Genomic DNA, 21,298 nt, shown 5'->3' on the forward strand with positions numbered 1-21,298 from the left:
AAACATTTACTATTATGATTGCAGGTTCTGTTTCCTCATCAGTCTGTAGGGGTTCTTTCTTATAACTGTAAACTCTGCACCTAGCATAGCGCCTGGCTCTTAGTAATATAAATATTTACTGATTTTGGTGCCCTGTACAGCTTGACTTCATAATCCACGGTATGCCTGGCTGGGCCAGACATAACATTGGTAGCAGTGAAAGTGAGACTTGGGTCAAACCTTTGGGATACTCAGGCATTAAGAGGAAAGCAAATTCCTCAAGCCAAGGTAAGGTGTAGTTACAGCGTAATTCATGCCCGAGGCATTTGTGGCTGCGTAGCTACAGCGGACATTACGGTGAAGAGCGGTAGGAGGGTCCTACTGGCAGCACCCTGGGCAGCCTTGGAGCTGTCACTGAAGTCTGATCATGTGACTTTCAACGTGGCGACCGCTTAGGCTCTTTACAGGAAGGGGCGGAGCCTGGGCAGGGGCAGGCTCAGATTCCGGCTAAGTAGTGGCTGTATTCGCAGTTGCAAACAGCTTACCATGGAGACGAACGGTTTGGGGTGAGTTCTCTGCGGTGTGGCCAGCGGGGCTTGTGACTCGAGTCTTCCAACTCCGAAATCTGCCCCTGCACCTCCTTCCCCCACCCTGTAGAGTTCCGAACCCGAACCCCAGTCGCTGGAACCCGAACTCCTCCAACCTTGGGTTCCTGAGACCTTCATCCCAAGGACCGCCTGGCTAGATTGCACCCTAGCCCCCCGCCCCCTTCCTCCTACCTTCATTTATGATATGCCGCCGGGACTTTATAATCCTCAACTGGGATCCCTATTTCGGGACTGTCAACTCTGATCCCTCCTTGTGTACTCCCTTCCTCTTCCACCCTCCCAGTCTGGGTTGCCTCCAAGCTCTGGAGCAGCCAACTGGTACACCCTACTGGTTCCTGAGATTCTGGCCTTATAACCCTCAAACTTGCTGGGTTTTCATGAAAACCCCCTTCCCCCACCATTGAAGTGGGGTTCTCTAGGATTGTGTGTAGGGTAGAGGCCCCAGCGCTGGCCCTTCTGGTCTCCCTGATAAGCAAAGAGGTGCCAAAATGGGCGTGGAGCCACAGCTTGGAAACTGGCCTGGGGAAGGCAGATAGCGGTGCACGTCTGAATCTGCCTTAAGAACTCAGGCCTTCCCCAACCTCCAGCCTAGCTTACTGATACCTACCCCCTCTCCCCACCACTCCAGACCTCAGGGTTTTCCAGAGCTGAAGAATGACACATTCCTTCGAGCAGCCTGGGGAGAAGACACAGACTACACTCCCGTTTGGTGCATGCGGCAGGCAGGTCGCTACTTACCAGGTCAGGGTTTGGGCCTAGGGTTCTAGGTAAAATTCTGGAGGGTGAAAAGGCTTTGAAGGACGGGAGGGCTCTAGAGGTTCCTTAAGGCTGAGCCCTGCCTTCCTTTCTTCTGTCTACAGAGTTTAGGGAAACTCGGGCTGCTCAGGACTTTTTCAGCACCTGTCGCTCCCCAGAGGCCTGCTGTGAACTGACTCTGCAGGTGAGGGGTCCACAAGAGAGGAAGGGATTTGTGTCCTCAGCTGCCACCTAACAACTTGTCCTCTATTCCCTACAGCCACTGCGTCGTTTCCCTTTAGATGCTGCTATCATCTTCTCTGACATCCTTGTTGTACCCCAGGTACAAACCTAATTCAGAAATGGGTAAAAAAGGGAAAAGACAATCACAGCTCAAGATAAGCATTCACTGGATAGAGGGGAAAACTTAGGCTGGAAGAGATGGAGTTTTATTCTTCTTTCTTTCCTGCCATGGGATGAATACAGCCTATCTTCTTGGAGTTACGGATTGTGAACCCTGGTATTTTTTCCCCCTCTAGGCACTGGGCATGGAGGTGACCATGGTGCCTGGCAAAGGGCCCTGCTTCCCAGAGCCCTTAAGAGAAGAGCGGGACTTAGAGCGCCTTCGGGATCCAGCTACAGTGGCCTCTGAGCTGGACTATGTGTTCCAGGCCATCACCCTCACTCGAGAACGGCTGGCTGGACGTGTGCCACTGATCGGATTTGCTGGTGCCCCAGTAATAAGGGATAAGACAGGGGTTTGGGCATGGGGAAATCACCCTGACAGGTCTGGTGTGGACAAGTGGTCAGTCTGGCTTCTATGTCTGTGACATCTTCTTTGTATCCTTCTACAGTGGACTCTGATGACATACATGATTGAGGGTGGCAGCTCAAGCACCATGGCTCACGCCAAGCGCTGGCTTTACCAGAGACCACAGGCCAGTCACCAGCTGCTTAGTATCCTCACTGATGCTCTTGTCCCATATCTGGTGGGACAAGTGGCTGCTGGTGCCCAGGTCAGTCCCGAGGGAGAGACAAATAGGCTGGGGTTTAGTCTACAAGGACCGGAAGTAACAGAGTTCCATACATTTGTGAGGGTAGGCAGGTGCCTGCTGTGAACTGACTCTGCAGGTGAGGGGTCCACCTGCAGAAGGGTGATCTCCAATGATTTGGCTGGAGCAGCCAAGCCAAATATTGGCAGGGGGTGCTGACTGCTCCATGTATTTAAAGACCAAAGCTAGCACTGGGATCTGGAAAATCTTTTTTACTGGAACTGGGTTTATAGACTTAGGCATTATCAGGAATTGAAGTCACTTGAGGGAAAATTGAGGCACGTTCTGTGTCTAGAGCCTGAGAGTCTTCCCCTTCGTGTGTTATGTATTTTTTTTTCTTCACCACCTCTTGACTATAGGCATTGCAGCTCTTTGAATCCCATGCAGGACATCTTGGTCCACAGCTCTTCAATAAGTTTGCACTCCCCTACATCCATGATGTGGCCAAACGAGTGAAGGCCAATCTACAGAAGGCTGGCCTGGCACCAGTGCCCATGGTAAGGCTGGGGATGGGGTGAGTGAAGGTGGGCCTCTGGAGCTTTCAAGAGTAAGCCTACATGGACTGAAGTAACCGCTGGAGGGCAGCAGAAGTACAACAAAGGTTAATGGGCATAGCAAGGCCCTCTAGTAGCCTCAGAAACCTGCCCTTTCCCCTAGATCATCTTTGCTAAGGATGGACATTTTGCCCTGGAGGAGCTGGCTCAAGCTGGCTATGAGGTGGTTGGGCTCGACTGGACAGTGGCCCCAGAGAAAGCTCGGTGAGTCAGGGAGGGGTAGGCCCTTGAAGTTGAGGTGGAAGGGCCATATATGCAGTCATCAGAACGTGGCACTAACTGCTTCCAGGGAGCGTGTAGGGAAGACGGTGACCTTGCAAGGCAACCTGGACCCCTGTGCCCTGTATGCATCTGAGGTAACCACCACAATCCCTGTGTATGTCTGTGAGTTCATCCCTGTGCAGTCTCTGATGGCTGTGAGGGGCTGTCAGCTCAGCCTTGTATGTATTACTATGTGTGTGTTTTTATTAGTTGTGTATTACTGTGTGTGTGTTTTTATTATGTCCCTCCCTCCCCTCTACTCCATACACCCCATGTGGGCTCTTTGAAGGCAGGAATTTCTTTTTATTGTTGTTATTAATCATTGTTTTGTTGGTGCCTGGCTCATACTAGGCATCCAATACATTTTGTTGAATGACTGAATGAGTAATGCTGAGTTGAAGCATGCCTTCATGCATGTGTGTCACTACTGTGTGTAGGGAGGACAGAAGTTATGTTGGCTTTCCTATAGCTGGTGCCTTTTGGTCCCCCAGGAGGAGATTGGGCGGCTGGTGCAGCAGATGCTGGATGACTTTGGGCCACAGCGCTACATTGCCAACCTGGGCCATGGACTTTACCCTGACATGGACCCAGAACATGTGGGGGCCTTTGTGGATGCAGTGCACAAACACTCACGTCTGCTTCGACAGAACTGAGTGCCTTTCCCCTCAAATTCCACTAACACAGACGACTGATTGTTTCTAGGAGAATAAAAGTTCCAGATCTGGTGTCTAGCTTGTGGTTTTGTTTGTGAAAGATCTGTGTCCTTATCTTAAATCCTTTCTTAGCCTCTGCTCCTTTTTGCATCCTATCCTACAAGACATGGGAGCTCAGATGTCAGTGAATAGATACTGTAGGACCATTTTGCTCTCAGAGCTCTAATCCCTACAGCTATATGGGGATGGATAGAGCATTCTAGCAGTTGGAGCTGTGACATCTGCAGAGAAATGAGGTTCCCATAGCATGCAAGGCTGAGCTGTCAGGGCTTTGTGTCAGGGGATGTGGAGGAAAGTATAGATCAGAGAGTGGCACAGAAGCGGCTAGAGTACTTCAGAGAGACTGTTGAGAAAGATGGAGTCTAGATGAGCAGGGAGAAGCTGAGGCCTTCAGCTTTCACCCCAAAAGGTAGAGTGGATATAAAAACTCAGCTAAGTTGCTTAGGGTTAGAATCTTAGACTTTAATCACCAAGATGAGAAGCCTCTGAAGTTAAAAGGCCTATGACACTCAGAGTCTGCTTTACATTCTTTTCTGAGTAGATATTTAATTTTCCCAGAATCTTGGATTTCTTGCTGATCATGTTGGTACCTACTTCCTGGGAAAAGGTTCTGAGGTGCTGTGAGCTCTACAGAGGGGCCTAGTGAGGCAGAAAATTTCTCATTTGTCATTCAACATTTACTTAGACGACTAGGAACCCACTATGGTATAGGACTAACCAGTTCCCATCCCAGCTAGGGCAATGCGGAAGGGAGAGAAGGGGCCCATTTATTGAGAAAACACAATTTCTAACTTTTAGAAAAATGATCTTTTCTGTGATCCATGATTTATTCATAGAAAAGCACTGTGAGTTCACACACTTGCTAAAAAACGGCAATTGTGATACAGAAATGGGAGTGGCTTCTCTTTTTTTAAACCATACTATTGGGCTGAGATATTGCAGGGGCCCAGACGTTGTAGGGGCTGGACAATAAGACTTCAGTAGCCACAAACAGCAAATACAACTTAGTGATTAGTGTGGAAGAAAAAAAGAAGTGACAGTTTGTCAAAGAAAGGAAAATAAAGCAGACAGAGAAGTCCTTAGTTCACACTCTAGCTATACCACCCCTGCCCTATCACACTTCATCCCCTACTTGGGAACTAAAACATGGAACAGTAAAACACCAAGACACTGGCATCCAAATGACTCTTCTGAATGCACTTGCTACCTTCTATAACAATTCCAGGCTGAGCATGATGGGTCAGGAAGGTAGCAGGAACATGACACACTGTGAAGGTCAGCCAGGACTAAGATTGGTTGCCACCAGGGCTAGAAACTAGTCAGAAAGGGAAAGGCCAAATGCATTCCAGCCCCAGCCTCCAAATCAGTGACCAATGGGGCTGTGACAAAGCAGGCAGAGGAAGCTTGAGGTAGAAAGGCAGGGGAAGAAAGCAAGTACAAGAAGAGAACCATGGAGCTGAAGTAGTCACTCTTAGGGTAGAGGAGACCAGTGTTGAGAAGTCTGTTTGGTGAGAATGGTGAATAAAGGAGGCAGAGATATGTGGAACATACTTAGCTGGTGAGAGACGACGGAATGAGGAAAAGAGCTCTGGTAAAAAAGAGAAGGTATGCATTCATGCAGATCCTCATATGAATCCACACACATACCTACATGTTGAAATGCACAGTTAAAAAGAAATGTCAACAGAAAGCAGGCATATACACAGAATGCATGTTTACATACATGCACCTGTGTGTGCCCAGATATACATACTCTAAGCATTCACTGATGAGCCGTGATGAGCACAGACACACATATGTATTCTTATGTTCCCAAATATGTATTCCCTCACATGGAAACCCACAGTTCAGCAGATGGGTATTCATATAGACATAGACCTCACAGATACATACAAATGTTTATGCACAGACAGGCATGTACAGATGTATCTGTGTACACAGACACATGTACTTAGCCGTACAGATACATATACACGCAAATACAATGAAATGAAACCAGACACTCTAACACAAAGGTGATCAGTGTATATGTATATGAACTCTGTGACCTCCCAGACTTTCACTTTCTCCTTACACTTGTTTCTTGGGAGCTCAGCAGCCTCTGAGAGAGGCTGTGACGCAGAAGCAAGAACTTGTGTCCTCATAGCTTTGTGAAGCAAAAGTCTAAGTCCAGTGCCGGCGTCTGCCTTCACCCACCATGGGGCTACAGATACCCCATCTGTAGGCTGGGCTTTCTGCATAGACTAGACTTGTGATTTATGCAAACTGGCCTTTTTCCTCCCTGTCATCCCCACTCTTCCACTGCCAACAGCATATACTCTGCAAGGGAAACCTGAGAAATGGTTGTGAGTCTCCTCAGAAAACAAGCCTATCTTCCCACCCACAGCTACTTCAAGTACCCATCAAATTAGAACCAGAATTATAAATAGTTACAACTTTACAATGTAATTGGCAACACAGCTACTATATTATTTACAGCATTATAAATGTTTCTGTTTCTCTGGTTAAGCAATCCCTGAGAAGGAACAACGTTCTGTGTTTGCCAAGGGAGAGAGGGCCAATGCCCAGGACACGCAGGATATAGGGGCGTGAGGTGGCATGTTGTGGGGTTTCTGATCAATCTGCAGGGCCCAGCTCCTCTAGGAACAGTAGGCTTTAATAAGAACCTGGCCAAGGCAGGCATATTGGCTAGAGTTGGACTCTCCCCTTGTTTAGCCCTGTGGTCCTTTGGTTTTGGCCACAGGTGCTCAGAGTGCTCTCAGGGTGGACAAATGTTTCAGTGTCCTTGGCCTGACCTGATGGTATCTGGAAGCCCTGGCTGCCCCAGCAGTGAGCTGTCTGCTTTCTCAGCCAAAGCGCTCTCGCACCAGCAACATCAGCTTTTTCTTGCCTTTGTAGATTTGTTTGAGGTTGTCAATGAATTGAGCAAACTGCAGGTGGCCATCCTGGGGCAGCAGGAAGGTCTCCCGAGCCTTGCTCAGAAACTCAATGAACTCTCCATAGTGGCGAGGGCTGATGTGTGTCAGGCGTGAGTGTGTAGTGTTGATGTAGGCATTGATGGTTGCATCCAACAGCTGGCGCAGTGGAGCTTTGTCGGTGGACATGAGCTTCCCAGAGCTACGTCGGCCTGGGATGCCAGCCAGGCCAGGTGCAGTCACAGTGCAGCGCCGTAGGATGTCTGAAAGCACTGTGGCACAGTGCACACTCTTCACCACCAGGGGAATAAGGGCTGCCAGCTCATTCTTGCCCAGAGAGTGGCTGAGGGCACATGCCCAGAGCACATCATTGATGGCAGGGTGGGTGTCCTGGTTGTAGGCCAGGTTGAGATGGCTCATGGCCAGTGAGGCCAGCTTGAAGGCACGTAGCGGGTAGCCACGGAGCTCCATGTAGCGGGCGATGGTGAACAGCTGTGAGTGGGTCATGCCTCCAGCGGCAGCATCAATGGCTATCTGATAGGCTGCCTCAAAGGCAATGTGGTCTTTCTCACAGAGCGTCAGGGCTGACAGGGCACAGCTCTGTGGATCCTTCATAGCACACTGCAGAGCCAGGGTGCGAGCACAGCTAGCCAGCTCCTCCCTCTGTGGATAGTCAAGACTGAGGCGCAGGATAGTGGTGTGGGATACGGCTGTGGCAGCCACAATGCTGGTGGCCTCTGTAGGGGTGAAGAGTGTGTACCAGCTCTGCAAGATGCTCACCAGTGCACGCACACCTGTCAGGGAGAGCTTGAACTCAGTTGTGATGGTCTGGGTTCCAATCCTGATCTTCCCAGATTACCATTTGGGGACAGAACTTGATCTATAGAGATGAGTTCTCCCTCCTCAGGAGCCTTGAGTTGATCAGAGGCAAACCAGGGCAAAGGGAGCATCCCAGAAGGTCAGACCCTCTGTGGGGTCTCCCCAGCCCTCCTTTCCCCAGGTCAGAGGGTTGAAGGACTCTACAGGTACCCAGCAGAGCCTGTAGTTTGCCTGCCCCAAAGCAGGGTTGCAGATCTGCCTGGGGGTTCTAGACTCAGGAAAGTGTCTGGGATCTCAGTGGGGTTCTGAGTTTCCAAGTTTGTTTGGGGTTTCCCAAAGCATGAATAGGAATTGGGATGAAACCACTGGGCCAACTACCTCCCAAGGGAACATTTGAGGATTTGGTAGCTGAAATATTCTTATATACATGTCTCTGATCAGAGTCAAAGTACTGCTATCATCAGGTGATGGTCCAAGCAGTGAGTGTGGAACTTGGGATGGCTGAGCAGAGGCCCTACCAGCAGCCCTATCATCTTTTAGGCTGTCAGTAATAGGAATATGAGAGCTCTAAGGAGTCACTGTCCTGTCCTAAGAGTAGGACTGCAAACTCCTTTCCCCTTGGGGCAGGGGGAGGTGGCAGACTCACCCACTTCTGTAGCACATGTCACCAACCACCGCACCATCTCCCGGCGCCTCCAGTTAAGGGTTGATAAGGTCATCCTCATCACCTAGGCAAAAAAAGAGGCATTCCCAATGGGTTAAGTATAACTGTTAAGACCTCCCTCTCCCCATTCCCTTTGCCACTCATTTATGCAACAAGTAGTTATTGTTTGTTTACATAGCCATTTCTCCTCTGTTAAATACAGAGTAGTTTGTTTAACTTCTCCTCCACCCCTCTCACCAATCAGAGAGGCTTCTTTGATGACCTGTAATAAATGAAATCCTTAGTACCACACCTTATTTACCTGGAGGAATGAGGGTGGGGTGGGGAAAAAAAGGGGACACATGGAACCGAAGGCTGCACATTGCTTCTGGTTTTAACTTCAAAACAGAGCCCAATTTATAGAGTTCTTACCTTGTGCTTAGCCAAGAATTTGTGTTCTGGGAACATAGAAAGAACCAGACTCTGCTCGTGCCCAGTCTCCTTGGTATCTTATATCAACTGTCACTAGGCCATAAGCCTACCTGTAACCCCATCTCTTCCTCCATACCTGTAATCCTAGCTCCAGTGCCACGTTGAGTAGGGTGCTGTCAGTACTACTGTCTGTGGGAGTAGCTATCTTGAATGCATCTTGGGCCAACTTAAAGATGAGGGAAGAAGAATGGATGTGCTTCTGTATCGCTTCCAGGATTGTTCGGAGCCTCAGAGTATCCCCTATAAATTGCAAAGAGACAGGGCAGGTAGGCACAGGGTCTTCGTACAATCATCCCCAAACAGTCAACTGATCACAACAGGTACTGGCTAAACTGACTACCATCAATTCACGGAATGCTTCTGAACATTACCATCCCTTCTGGGTGTCAAACTATCTCCGCTGAACCCAATGGATATTCCTTCTTTACCCAGTTACTAGTATGAATTGACTTCTCTCCACTTTTTAATCTGCTTCTAACCCTCACCCTCTTTTCCCTCAGGCACCTTACATGCTCCAAATAATTTTCTCCAACACCTGAAATTTGAGAGCTACTCACACAGGATTATTGCCACAAAAGCAGACCAGTACCATTGTTTGCCTCACTGCAGGTCCCTGGGGCAAAAAGAAGCTGGATACAACTTCCTACTCAGGAAGCAAGGAATTTATACAAAGTACTAGTGTAGAATCAAAGAATATACCACAGGAAGAGCATTATACCATATGAAATGAAGGTCACTGTATGAAGGTAGTTAGTACATAAAATATTGGTCTACCTCACAAAGGAGTAAAATGTGAACTAAGGATAGAACAAAAACTAGGTCTTATGTTTTATAAAAAGGTGTAATGATAAGAATATAATAGAGGCTTGTAGTAAAATGCATTGAGTGCTGAATCCTAACAACCAGATTACTAAGGAGCTCCTAAAATGCATTGAGAATTGAACCTATTTCAGCTGTTTACCAGTTCAGTTACTTAATCTATAAAATGTAAATAATAAGATTTTAGGATTGTTGTGAGAATCAAAAGCAATTGTGTATAGTTAATACTCTATGATTTCACTTTTATAAAATAAAGGTATATATAGCATGTGTGCATACAGATGAATAGAAAATCTCCAGATAGATTTATATCAATGTCTAGTGATAGTTATCTTTGGGTATCAGGGCTATTTTTTTCTTCTGTCATCTTTAAAAACATTTTAAATTATTAAGTTTTATGTTATTAGATCAATTTTAGCTTTACAGAAAACTAAGCAGAGCACAGAGAATTTCCATCCATTCCCTCTCCCTCCTTCCATTTCCCCCTATTATTAACATCTTATATTAGTTTGGAATATTTGATGAAACAACACTGATAAATCTTTAACTAAAGTCCACAGTTTACATGAGGGTCCACTGAGTTATACAGTCCCATGAGTTTTGGCAAATGCACAGAATCAAGGATCCACCATTACCATATCATTGCTCTAAAAGCTGCATCTTCTGTGCTCCACCTATTCTTGCCGAGGAATCCCTCCTGAGGAGACTACTGATTTTCTTACTATCTCTGTAGTTTTGCTTTTTCCACAATGCTATATACTTGGAATCACAGTATGCAACCCTTCAGACTGACTTCCTTCACTAAATAATATACATTTAAAGTTCCTCCATAGAGTTTTGTGGTTTGATAGCTCATTTTTTTTTCATTATTAGATAAGAATCCACTGTATGGATGTACCATAGTTTATCCATTCACCTTTTGAAGGACATTCTGATCCCAGTTTTTTGGTAATCACAAATAAAGTTACTATACACATTTATGTGCAAAATTTTGTGTGGACATAGTTATCAACTCACGTGGGTAAATACCTAGGTGCACAATTGCTGAATCATACATAAGACTATATTTAACTTTGTATAAAACTGTTGAACTGTCTTTCAAAATGGTTGCATCTTTTGTATCCTTACAAGCAATTTGTGAGCTTTAACTTGCTCTGCAAGTTTCAACTTTTCTCAGTACCATTTGTTGAAGACTATCCTTTGTTCTTTTGTCAAAAATCAATGGGCTATATTTGTGGGGGTTTATTTCTGAGCTCTGTGTTCTGCTTCACTGATGGATTTTTCCACTCTTTTGCCATACCACCCATACTGTCTTGATTACTGTAGCTTTACAGTAAGTTTTGAAGTCAGATAGTGTTCTCCAACTTTGTTGTTCTTTCATATTATGTTGGCTATTCTAAATCTTTTGATTTCCATATAAACTTTAGAAAGTGTGCATCAATATCCACAAAATAACTCCTGGGATTTTGGCTGAAGATGTATTGAATCTATAGATCAAGTTGGGAAGAACTGACATAATAATGAGTCTTCCTACCTATGGACATGGAATACCTATTTATTTAGATCATATTTGATTTCTTTTATTAAAGTTTTATCACTTTCCTTACTAGATTTTGTAGGTGTTTGGTAGATTTATTTTGAAAGGTTTTTTTGTGGGTGTGTGTGCAAAATGTCTATTGTTCATTGCTGGTATATAGGAAAACAATTGACTTTTGCATATTAGCCTTGTATCCTACAAATTTGCTATAATCATTTATTAGTTTTCTCTTGTTGATTCATTGGGATTTTTTATATAGACAATCATGTCATTTGTGAACAAAGAGTTTTATTCTTCATTCCCAATCTGTAAACCTTTTGTTTCCTTTTTTGTCTTATTGCATTGCTAGAACTTTCAGAATGATGTTGAATGGCAGTGGTGAGAGGGGACACACTTGTCTTATTCCTGATCTTCCAGTTTCTATCCATAAGCACGATGGTAGCTATAGGGTTCTTTTTATATGTTTTTTATAAAGCTGAGTTAGTGTTCCTCCATTCTTAGCTTGCTAAGAATTTTTTTTTTATTATGAATAGGTGTTGCATTTCATCAAATGTTTTCCAGCATCTATTGATATAATCATATGATCTTTCTATTTTTTCAAAAGGTTTATTTATTTATTTATTTATTTATTTATTTATTTATTTATTTATTTATGCATACAAGAGCTGGGGTACAGGCCAGAGATGTGAGGGATGAGAGTATTCACCAGAGACAGAATGGAGAATAGAACAGGCAGACTGACTGAAATACACTGCTGAGGGGAGCAGCGGGCGAGACAAGAGAGGTCTGCTTTGCCATGTGGTTTCTCCCTGGCTGGCCGGGGATCGAACTCATGCTGCAGAAGCTGTGGATTGCTTCATAGTGTGGTGTTTAACCCCTTGAGCCACCAGGGAGGCCCATATGATCTTTCTATAGCCTCTGGATATGATGATTACATTAACTGATTTTCAAATGGTGAATCAGTTTTGCATACCTGGAATCCCATTTGATTGTGGTATATAATTATTTATTACACTTTGTTGTAGTCAATGTGCTAATATTTTGCTGAGGATTTTTACTTTTATGTTCATGGATGAAATTGGTCTGTACTGTTTTTATCTGATTTTGGTATTAGAGTAACGCTGGCCTCAACTGATGAATTAGGAGTGTTCTCTCTGCTTCTATTTCCTGCAAGAGGTTGTAGACAAAGGGTATCTTTTTCCTCAAATATTTAATGGGACTTACCAGTGAAATTGTCTGGGTCAAATGCTTTCTGTTTGAAAGATTATTGATTCAATTTCTTTATTTATTTCTCCATGTATGAATTTTGGTAGACAGTTATTTTTCAAGGACTTGGTCCATATCCTCATTGTATATCATATTTGTGGTCATACAGTCTTTCATATTTCTTTATTGTCATTTTAATATTCATGGGAGCAGTAATGATGGCCTCCTTTCACTTATATTAATTTATGACTTTTTTTTCATGGTTAACTTGGCTATAAGTTATTAATTTTACATTCTTTTCAAAATCCACTTTTGTTTTCACTGACTTTATTTCACTAATTTGTTTTAATATTTATTAGTTGTTTTCTTCTGCTAGTTGTAAGTTTATATTGCTCTTCCTTCTCTAGTTTTCTAATGTGGAATTTTATCCCCCAGTTTATTGATATAATTTACATATAACATTGTATAATATTAAGGTGCACAATGTGATTGAATATGTATTACAAATGATTACCACAATAAGGTTAACAAAACCATCACCTCACATAATTACTTTTTTTTTTTTTGGTGTATGAGTTGAGAATATTTAAGATTTTTTTTAACACGGCCTCCCTGGTGGCGCAAGAGGTTAAGCACCACACTATGAAGCAATCCACAGCCTCTGCAGCACGAGTTCAATCCCCAGCTGGACAGGGAGAAACCACATGGTGAAGCAGACCTCTCCTGTCTCGCCTGCTGCTCCCCTCAGCAGTGTATTTCAGTCAGTCTGCCTGTTCTGTTCCCCAGTCTGTCTCTGGTGAATCCTCTCACCCCCCACATCTCTGGCCTATACCCCAGCTCTTGTATGCATAAAGGAATGGATCTTTAAAAAAAAAAAAAAGATTTTTCTTAACAAGTAGCAAACATATGATATTATATTATTAACTACAGTCACCACCTTGCTGAACATAAGACTTCCAGAAGTTATTCATCTTACAACTGAAAATTAGTACCCTTTGGCCAATATCTTCCCATTTCTACACTTTTAAGTCCTTGGCAACCAAAATCTAGTTTCCATGAGTTCAGCTTTTGTAGATTCCACATAGAAATGTCTTTCTATGATTTATTTCATTTAGCTGAATGCCCTCAAGGTCACTCTATGTTGTTGAAAATGACTGGGTTTCTTTCTTTTTATGCCTGAATAATACTCTAGTGTGAGTGAATGTGTATTTGCACTATGCTTTTGTTTTAAAATATTTATTTATTTATGTACACAAGAACTGTGGTATAGGCCAGAGGTGAAAGGGGTGAGAGGATTCACCAGAGACAGAGTAGGAAGCAGAAGAGGTGGATCGACTGAACTACTATTGCTGAGGGGAGCAACAGGCAAGACAGGAGAGTTCTGCTGTGCCATGTGGATTAGCTTACTGGCTGGGTATTGAAATTGTGCTGCAGTGGCTGTGAATAACTTCATAGTGCTGAAACTTAACCTCTTGCATCACCAGGGAGGCCCTATACTATACTTTCTTTACCCATTGTGAATAATGCTGCAAAGCAATTAACCTGGGAGTGCATCTACCTCTTCAAGATAGTGATTTTATTTATTTTGGACCATCACCAGAAGTGGGATTACTGCACATATGTGGTAGTTCTACTGCTTTTCATAGTGGCTGTGCCAATTTACATTCCCACCAACAATGCACAAGGTTCCTTTTTATCCAGGTCCTCACCAGCACTTGTTACTTTTTTTGTTTGTTTGTTTTTTTATACTATCCTTTCTAACAAGTATGACATGACAGATTGATTTTAAATCTTACTTCTTTTCTAACATGCACTTAATGCTAAAATTTCCTCCAACTGCTTTTACTGCATCCTACACATTTTTGTTAGTTGGATTATAATTTTCATTTAATTCAAAATATTTAAATTTTTTTTCTTGAGTTTTCTTCTTTGACCCATTTGTTAGAAATGTTTTGTTTAATCTCAACATATTTTGGGATTTTCCAGTTATCCTTCTGTTAATGGATTTCTAGTTTAATGTGGTCTTAGAGTATACCTTTGTATGATTTTTATTCTTTTAATTTACTGAGATGTGTTTTTTTTTAAAGATTTATTTATGCATACAAGAGGTGGGGTACAGGCCAGAGGTGCGGGGGGTGAGAGGATTCACCAGAGACAGAGCAGGGAACAGAACAGGTAGACTGACCAAAGTACACTGCTGTGGGGAGCAGCGGGTGAGTCAGGAGAGGTCTGCTGCGCCACGTGGGCGGCTCCCTGGCCAGCCAGGGATTGAACTCGTGCTGCAGAGGCTGCGGACAACTTCATAGGTTGTGTCTTAACTCCTTGCACCACCAGGGAGGCCCTGAGATGTGTTTTATGGTCCAGAATGTGGCCATGGTGGATGTCCCTTGTGAGCTTGAAAAGAATGTCTATTTTGTTGTTTAAAGAAGAATTCTATAAAAGTTAATTAGGCTCACTTAATTGATGGTGCTGTTCAGTTCAAGTATATTCTTACTGATTTCCTGCCTTCTGGATCTGTCAACTACTGATAGAGGTATGTTGATTCCCCCAACTGAATTAGTGGATCTGTCCATTTCTTTTTGCAATTCTATCAATTATTTTAGTCTCATATATTTTGATGCTCTGTTGTTAGAGGCATACATATTAAGGATTATTATATCTTATTAGAGAATTGACCACGTTATCACTATGTAATGCCCCTTTTTATTCCTGATAATTTTCCATTTTTTAAAATCTGCTTTGCCTGAAATTGATTTAGGTACTCCAGCTTTCTCTTGATTTGTGTTAGCAGAGTATAGCTTTCCCAATATTCTGTTGTTGTTGAAGAAATCTGAAGTGGTTAAGAAATACTTTTTAAAGATAAAATAACAAACAGCTATAGTAGTATGCATGCTTTCTGGGGAGAGTATCTTTTCAAGATTCTTCCTGTTTTCAGTGAGGCTAGCTAGCATCATAGGGTATGGAAGTGAAGGCTAAAGTCAGACCTCACCTCCTATGTGTTATTTTTATTTAAAGTCCTAGCCTTTGTTATTAGTAGAAAATATTTGGTAATGTAAGGCCTATAAACTTAGTCTTAGAGAAGTTAAATATTTGCTGAAAGACACTGGGATAAAAATGAACAGTACTGTACTTAGGGTCTATCTGTTTGTTATAACATTATCTCTTTATTGACCTATCTAAATTGCTATTTTAAGCAATTTTAGGTGTAAAGTTGAGTGATGCTAATCACAGTCACAATGTTGTGTACATATCACCATTATTTATTTCCAAAATTTTTTCATCACTCCAAACACAGCTCTGTACCCATTAAGCAGTAACTCTATTGCTTCTCCTCTTAGCTTCTCATAACCTCTAGTCTTCTATTAATTTGCTTATTCTAGATGTAAGTGGAAACATACAATATTTATTTTGTGTATGGATTATTTCATTTAGCATGTCTTCAAGGTTTCACCATGTTGTAGCATTTATTTTTGTGATATAATAGTCCATTGTATGTATATACAGTTTGCATACATATGAATGGTCATATGTGGTAAATTACTTGGGTTGTTTCTAACTTTTGCCTATTGTGAATAATACTACAATTAACATGGGTACAAGTGTCTGAGTCCTTATTTTCAATACTTTTGGGTATATATCTAGGAATGGCATTGCTGGATCATAAGGCAATTCTATTCAAATTTTTCAGGAACCATAAAACTATTTTCTACAGCACATTCTACATTCCTACTACCAATGTATAAGGGTTCCAATTTCGCAACATCTTCAGCAGTACTTGTTATTACTATTATTTTTAATAACACCATCCCAGGGCCTCCCTGGTGGTGCAAGGGATTAAGACGCAACCTATGAAGCTAACCGCAGCACGAGTTCGATCCCAGACCAGGGAGCAACCCACATGGCACAGCAGACCTTTCCTGACTTGCCAGCTGCTCCCCTCAGCAGTGTATTTCAGTCAATCTGTCTGTTCGGTTCCCCACTCTGTCTCTAGTGGGTCCTCTCACTGCCCGCACCTCTGGCCCGTACCCCCGTTCTTGTATGCATAAATAAATAAATCTTAAAAAAAAAATGACACCATCCCAGTGGGTATGAAGATGTATCTCATTGTGGCTTTGATGTGCATTTCTCTAATGACTAATGATGTTGACCATCTTTTCATGTGCTTCTAGTAATTTGTATATTTTCTTTGGAGAAATGTTTCTTTTCAAGTTTTTTGTCCAATTTTAAATTGGTTGTCTTTTTGTTTTGAGTTGTAGTTCTTTATATTAAGCCATTATCAAATATATGACTTAAAATATTTTCTCTCATCCTGTAGCCTGTCTTTTCACTTTCTTGATAATGTCCTCTAAGGAACAAAAATTTTAAATTTTGATGGGGTCCAAATTTTGTTGTTGTTGTGTAAGCTTTTGGTGTCACATCTAAGAGTCCACTGTCAAGTCCAAGGTCATGGAGATTTATCCTTATGTTTCTTCTATAAACCTTATGACTTTAGCTCTTATATTTAGGGCATTGATCCCCTCCCTTTAATTGGTTTTTATACTTAAAGTAGGTTTTAATCTTTATATTTAAAGTAGGTTGGGTGTAGACAACATATAATTGGATCTTTTTCTTTTTAAAATCCACTCTTAGTCTCTTTTAACTGGTATATTTTGACCATTCACATTTAAAATGATTATTAATATGGTTGGACTAATATCTAACAGGTTTGTAACTGTTTTCTAGTCATTGTACTTGTACTTTGTTTCCTTTTTTAAAAATCTTACCCCATTTCTGCCTTTTCACGTTTAAAACTAGCATTTTATGATTCAATTGTTTCTTCTCTCGGCAAATTGTACTTTAAAAATTATGTTTGTCCTGGAGTTGCAGTATATAGTTACAACTAATCGAAGTCCCTTTTGAAATAACTATACCACTTCACAAGTTAATGTACAACAGCATCTCAGTTCTTACCTTCTGACTGTAAAATCAATGCTGTCACTCACTTCACTTATCTTTAAACTATAATCACCTAATAAACTGCTACTATTACATTATTATTATTATTATTATTATTTTGAACAGGCAATTACCTATTCAATTAATTTAAAAAGTGTTTACCTTCATTTATTCCTTTTCTAACACTCTCCCTTTTGTTACACAGATTTGAATTTCAGATCTACATAATTTTTTTTCTTTTTTCTCTGAAGGACTTTGTTCAAAGCAGGTCTGCTGGGAATAAATTCCTTCAGTTTTTGTCTGAGAAAGTCTTTATTTCTCCTTTACTTTTGAAGAGTAATTTATTTGGATACTGAAGTTTAGGTTGGTGGTTATTTATTTCAGCACTTTATTTCATTCCAACTCTCTCTTGCTTACATGCCTTGTGTAGTGAAACTGATGTAATTCCGATCACTATTTCTCCATATGTAAGATAATTTTGTTGTCTTTCTTCAGTATTTTCCATCTTTGGTTTCCTGCAGTTTGAATATGATATGCTTAGGAAAAAATTTTTCGGTATTCATCATATTTGGTGTTCTCTAAACTTCCTGGATTTATGTTCTGGTCTCACTGATTTTGGAAAATTATCAGCCATTATAAATTCAAATATTTCTTCTGCTCCTGGCATTTCCATGTTATCCATCTTTTGCAATTTTCCCACAGTTCTCAGATATTTTGTTCTGGGATTTCTGTAGCCCTTCCCTCCCATCACTACTATCTTTTTATTAGCTTTACATTTCAATTTGAGAAGATTCTGTTGACATTTATAATATAAAGTCTTGACAATATTTACATGGTTCAACACTAAAAAGATACAAAAGGTAAATAGTGAAGTTTTTTCTCTCCATTCCTGATCCTCATAAACCCACTCCTAACCCTATGTGTAACCAATATTATCAATTTCTGTATATTATCATCCAATATAGTCCATGCATTAAAAGGAAATACATGACCTATTTTCGCTTTTTAAAAAAGATTTATTTATTTATGCATACAAGAACTGGGGTATAGGCCAGAGGTGCAGAGGGTGAGAGGATTCACCAGAGACAGAGTGGGGAACAAAACAGGAGGAATGACTGAAATATACTGCTGAGGGGAGCAGCGGGCAAGGCAGGAGAGGTCTGCTGAGCCATGTGGGTTGCTCCCTGGCCAGCCGGGGATCAAACTTGTGCTGCAGAGGCTGAGGACTGCTTCACAATGCAGCGCTTAACCTCCTGTGCCACCGGGGAGGCCCTATTTCCACTTTTATTGAAAAAAAAAAAATACAACCACAAATGGTAGCATAATATACACAGATTCATATGTTATTTTTTTCCCTACACATAAATATATCTTGGAGATTATTCCTTTCAGTATATAAAGAGCTTCTTGTTATTTTCAATGACTGCATAGTGTTTCATTTATGGATGAACAGATCCACAACTCCTTATTCAAAACACAAGAGTTTAGTAAGATGTCTCAGAGATATACCTGATCAAGCTTTTGCAGTAACTCTATTTAGAATTTAGAGTTTTGAAAGATAATTTGTGCATGTATTATATGTAATATGTAATACAGTGGGCCTGGGCAGCATCCTATAATATATACATTACTATTTGTGCATGAATACATGAATACTGATACTAGGTGGAATAAGGAGCAATATTAATATTGTAGTTTATTGACTATATTGCAATATTTATCAGTAAACTGATAAATGAAATAACTATTTATAGGCCATAAATAGTTGCTATTCTTTTTATTTCTAAGGAAAACATTCTATAAAACCTCAAGCTAAATAGCTGTATATATGCATGCAAAAACTGTTAGATCTGGTTTCTTGAGGATCACGGACAAAAGACTTCATTAGTATTGCTGTAATCATCACTAAAGATTAGAATTGGATATTTATTGATGGGCCAGGAGTGAGACGTGAACTACAACAAATGACCTTTAAAAGGGTGTAGTTCTGGGACTCCCTGGTGGCGCAAAGGGTTAAGACACAACCTATGAAGCTATCCACAGCCACAGCCACTGCTCCCGGGCCAGGGAGCAACCCACATGGCTCAGCAGACCTCTCCTGACTCGCCCACTGCTCCCATCAGCAGTGTATTTCTGTCCATCTGCCTGTTCTGTTCCCCACTCTGTCTCTGGTGAATCCTCTCACCCACCACACCTCTGGCCTGTACCCCAGTTCTTGTATGCATAAATAAATAAATCTTAAAAAATAAATACTTTAAAGTTTAAAATAAAAAGGTGTAGTTCTAGGGTAATGCAGCTCATTAATATGGATTTCTACATAAGCAGTTTCTTCAATTAAGTAAGCCACCAGTCTCTTTTTTTTCACTCTGAATGCAGTTATTAACTGCTCATACATTTCCCCCATGTTGTTTATAGAGATGGCCCTCCCCCCATATCTTTTTATATCTAATCATTGTCATCACTACTAGCCTCATACTTATTTGGGTTCACACCATGTTAGCAATTTTCAAGTCTCACAAGGAATGTATAACAGGATATAACGTATACTATTCAATAATAATGCATAGTATTTTTTTTTCTATTAGCTTTCATTAAGTTAGTGCTTCTACCTTACTAAACATAAAAGTTGCCTGAAGAATTTGTTAAAACATAGATGCTTGGGCTACACCCCCAGAGATGTAGATGTGGGGATCTGCATTTCTTACAAGCTTCCAGATACTGCTGCTGCTTGTCTGCTGACTACACTTGAGTAGCAGGTCTGTGACTTATTAAGGCTTTAAGTTAAAAATTTTGCTGTAAGTAATGAGACTATAGTCTTAGTAGTGACACAAATATTTCAGTCTTTAGCTCTAAGTTCACTTTCAAAAATTACCGAAAGCCAAAGCCTCTGCCAAATATTTATCAATCATTCCAAGTAGCAGCAACTCTAAATGGAATCACTGTGGTATACCTGGCCAAGCTTCTGCAATAACTCTTCCAGAAAGATTTGGAAGTTAACTGCTGCAAGTGTAGACTATGAAAATGAAAAAAAAAAAAAAAACCAACCAAATATTATATCTTCTCTTCATTGGGAATAAAATTTCTTGGTCACAAGAGGTTCAGGAGAGGTGTGTGTAGAATAATGGTCCAGGGATTATGGTCAAAATAAGGGGGGTAGGAATTGTATGGGGACTATAACCAAGATGAAAATGCATACTTTGTGCAAAAATGAAAAATGATGTAAAAAATATATAAAATAAAATTAAAATAAAAAAAATAGTGGTCCAGGAGTAAAAGATTCAAACAATTTTCTTACATTCCAGCTTGAATGTAATTAGCTAATGTCATTGGTACAGATAACTGAGACAGCTAAAAAATATTTTGGTTATCCATGCTTTTTTGTTTATTTACTAACAAATAAATCATGAGCAATTTTGAAACATGTTGGATGTTGGCCTTTTCTAGGTTTACCTGTATGCTACATTGGCACATCCCAGAACTTTCTACCAATGTTTAGTCTTTAATACCTGTTGTTTGCTCTTCAATCATTGTTAATTTTTTAAAAAAAAGAATATAGGCCAGAACAGAGCTGTTTCATCAGCATTGTATATATGTTTGGGACTAAGGTTTTCATTAAAAACTATATTAAATTTGTCAGTAAAAATTTCATCTACTTCATGGTAAGTGGAGAATTTTTCGTCATAAATATCTAGATATTTTATACCATAATGCTTCCTGAATTTCTGCAGCCAATCTTCTGATATTCTATACTTACCTTAAATGTTCAGTCCTTCATGGCATATTCTAGCTTGTTTCATGACCAACAAACCAGTCACACTGCTTCATCATTGAGTCCACTCAATCCTGGTCATGTCAACATCTTCATTTTTTGCCCTCTGAAAATTTTTCTATTCTTTGTTAGTTCTGGTCATTGTTGTCCCTATAAAACTTCAACACCTTGTCTTTCTGTTCTTTTTTCCTCCCACATCATATGTAGTATTAATTCCTACCCCTTATTCTTTAGAGAGGTGCCTCATAGATACCTGATTAA

The 21,298-nt window shown here is 41.1% G+C and overlaps 2 protein-coding genes across 2 annotated transcripts in view; one reads left to right on the forward strand and one right to left on the reverse strand.

The window, feature by feature from the left end:
- Positions 1-438: 438 nt before the first annotated feature.
- On the forward strand, positions 439-3,909 carry UROD (uroporphyrinogen decarboxylase). Its single transcript, XM_037498540.2, has 10 exons — positions 439-545; positions 1,216-1,328; positions 1,448-1,527; positions 1,603-1,665; positions 1,862-2,059; positions 2,177-2,338; positions 2,734-2,871; positions 3,032-3,132; positions 3,218-3,284; positions 3,681-3,909. The coding sequence occupies exons 1-10, from the start codon at positions 526-528 to the stop codon at positions 3,840-3,842; spliced, it is 1,104 nt and encodes a 367-aa protein (XP_037354437.1). The 5' UTR covers positions 439-525; the 3' UTR covers positions 3,843-3,909.
- Positions 3,910-4,715: 806 nt separating this feature from the next.
- The window catches only part of ZSWIM5 (zinc finger SWIM-type containing 5), a 130,719-nt gene continuing 114,136 nt past the window's right edge, over positions 4,716-21,298 (reverse strand). Inside the window, exons 12-14 of the mRNA XM_037498539.2 lie at positions 8,848-9,011; positions 8,283-8,364; positions 4,716-7,611 (exon numbers count right to left, since the gene is read on the reverse strand). Of these exons, the coding sequence (XP_037354436.1) occupies positions 6,749-7,611; positions 8,283-8,364; positions 8,848-9,011 (1,109 nt within the window). The 3' untranslated portion in view covers positions 4,716-6,748. The remainder of the gene's footprint in view (positions 7,612-8,282; positions 8,365-8,847; positions 9,012-21,298) is intronic.

This window comes from Talpa occidentalis, unplaced genomic scaffold, assembly GCF_014898055.3.
Source record: "Talpa occidentalis isolate TD23 unplaced genomic scaffold, MPIMG_talOcc4v2.1 talOcc4.9, whole genome shotgun sequence".
Lineage (NCBI taxonomy): Eukaryota > Metazoa > Chordata > Mammalia > Eulipotyphla > Talpidae > Talpa > Talpa occidentalis.

Bases quoted from the DNA above. Each gene is read 5' to 3' on its own strand.
- UROD (XM_037498540.2), top strand. From the start codon at position 526: ATGGAGACGAACGGTTTGGG. The intron at 1,329-1,447 runs GTCAGGGTTTGG...TTCTGTCTACAG, and splicing joins GGCAGGTCGCTACTTACCAG to AGTTTAGGGAAACTCGGGCT. The intron at 1,528-1,602 runs GTGAGGGGTCCA...TATTCCCTACAG, and splicing joins GCTGTGAACTGACTCTGCAG to CCACTGCGTCGTTTCCCTTT.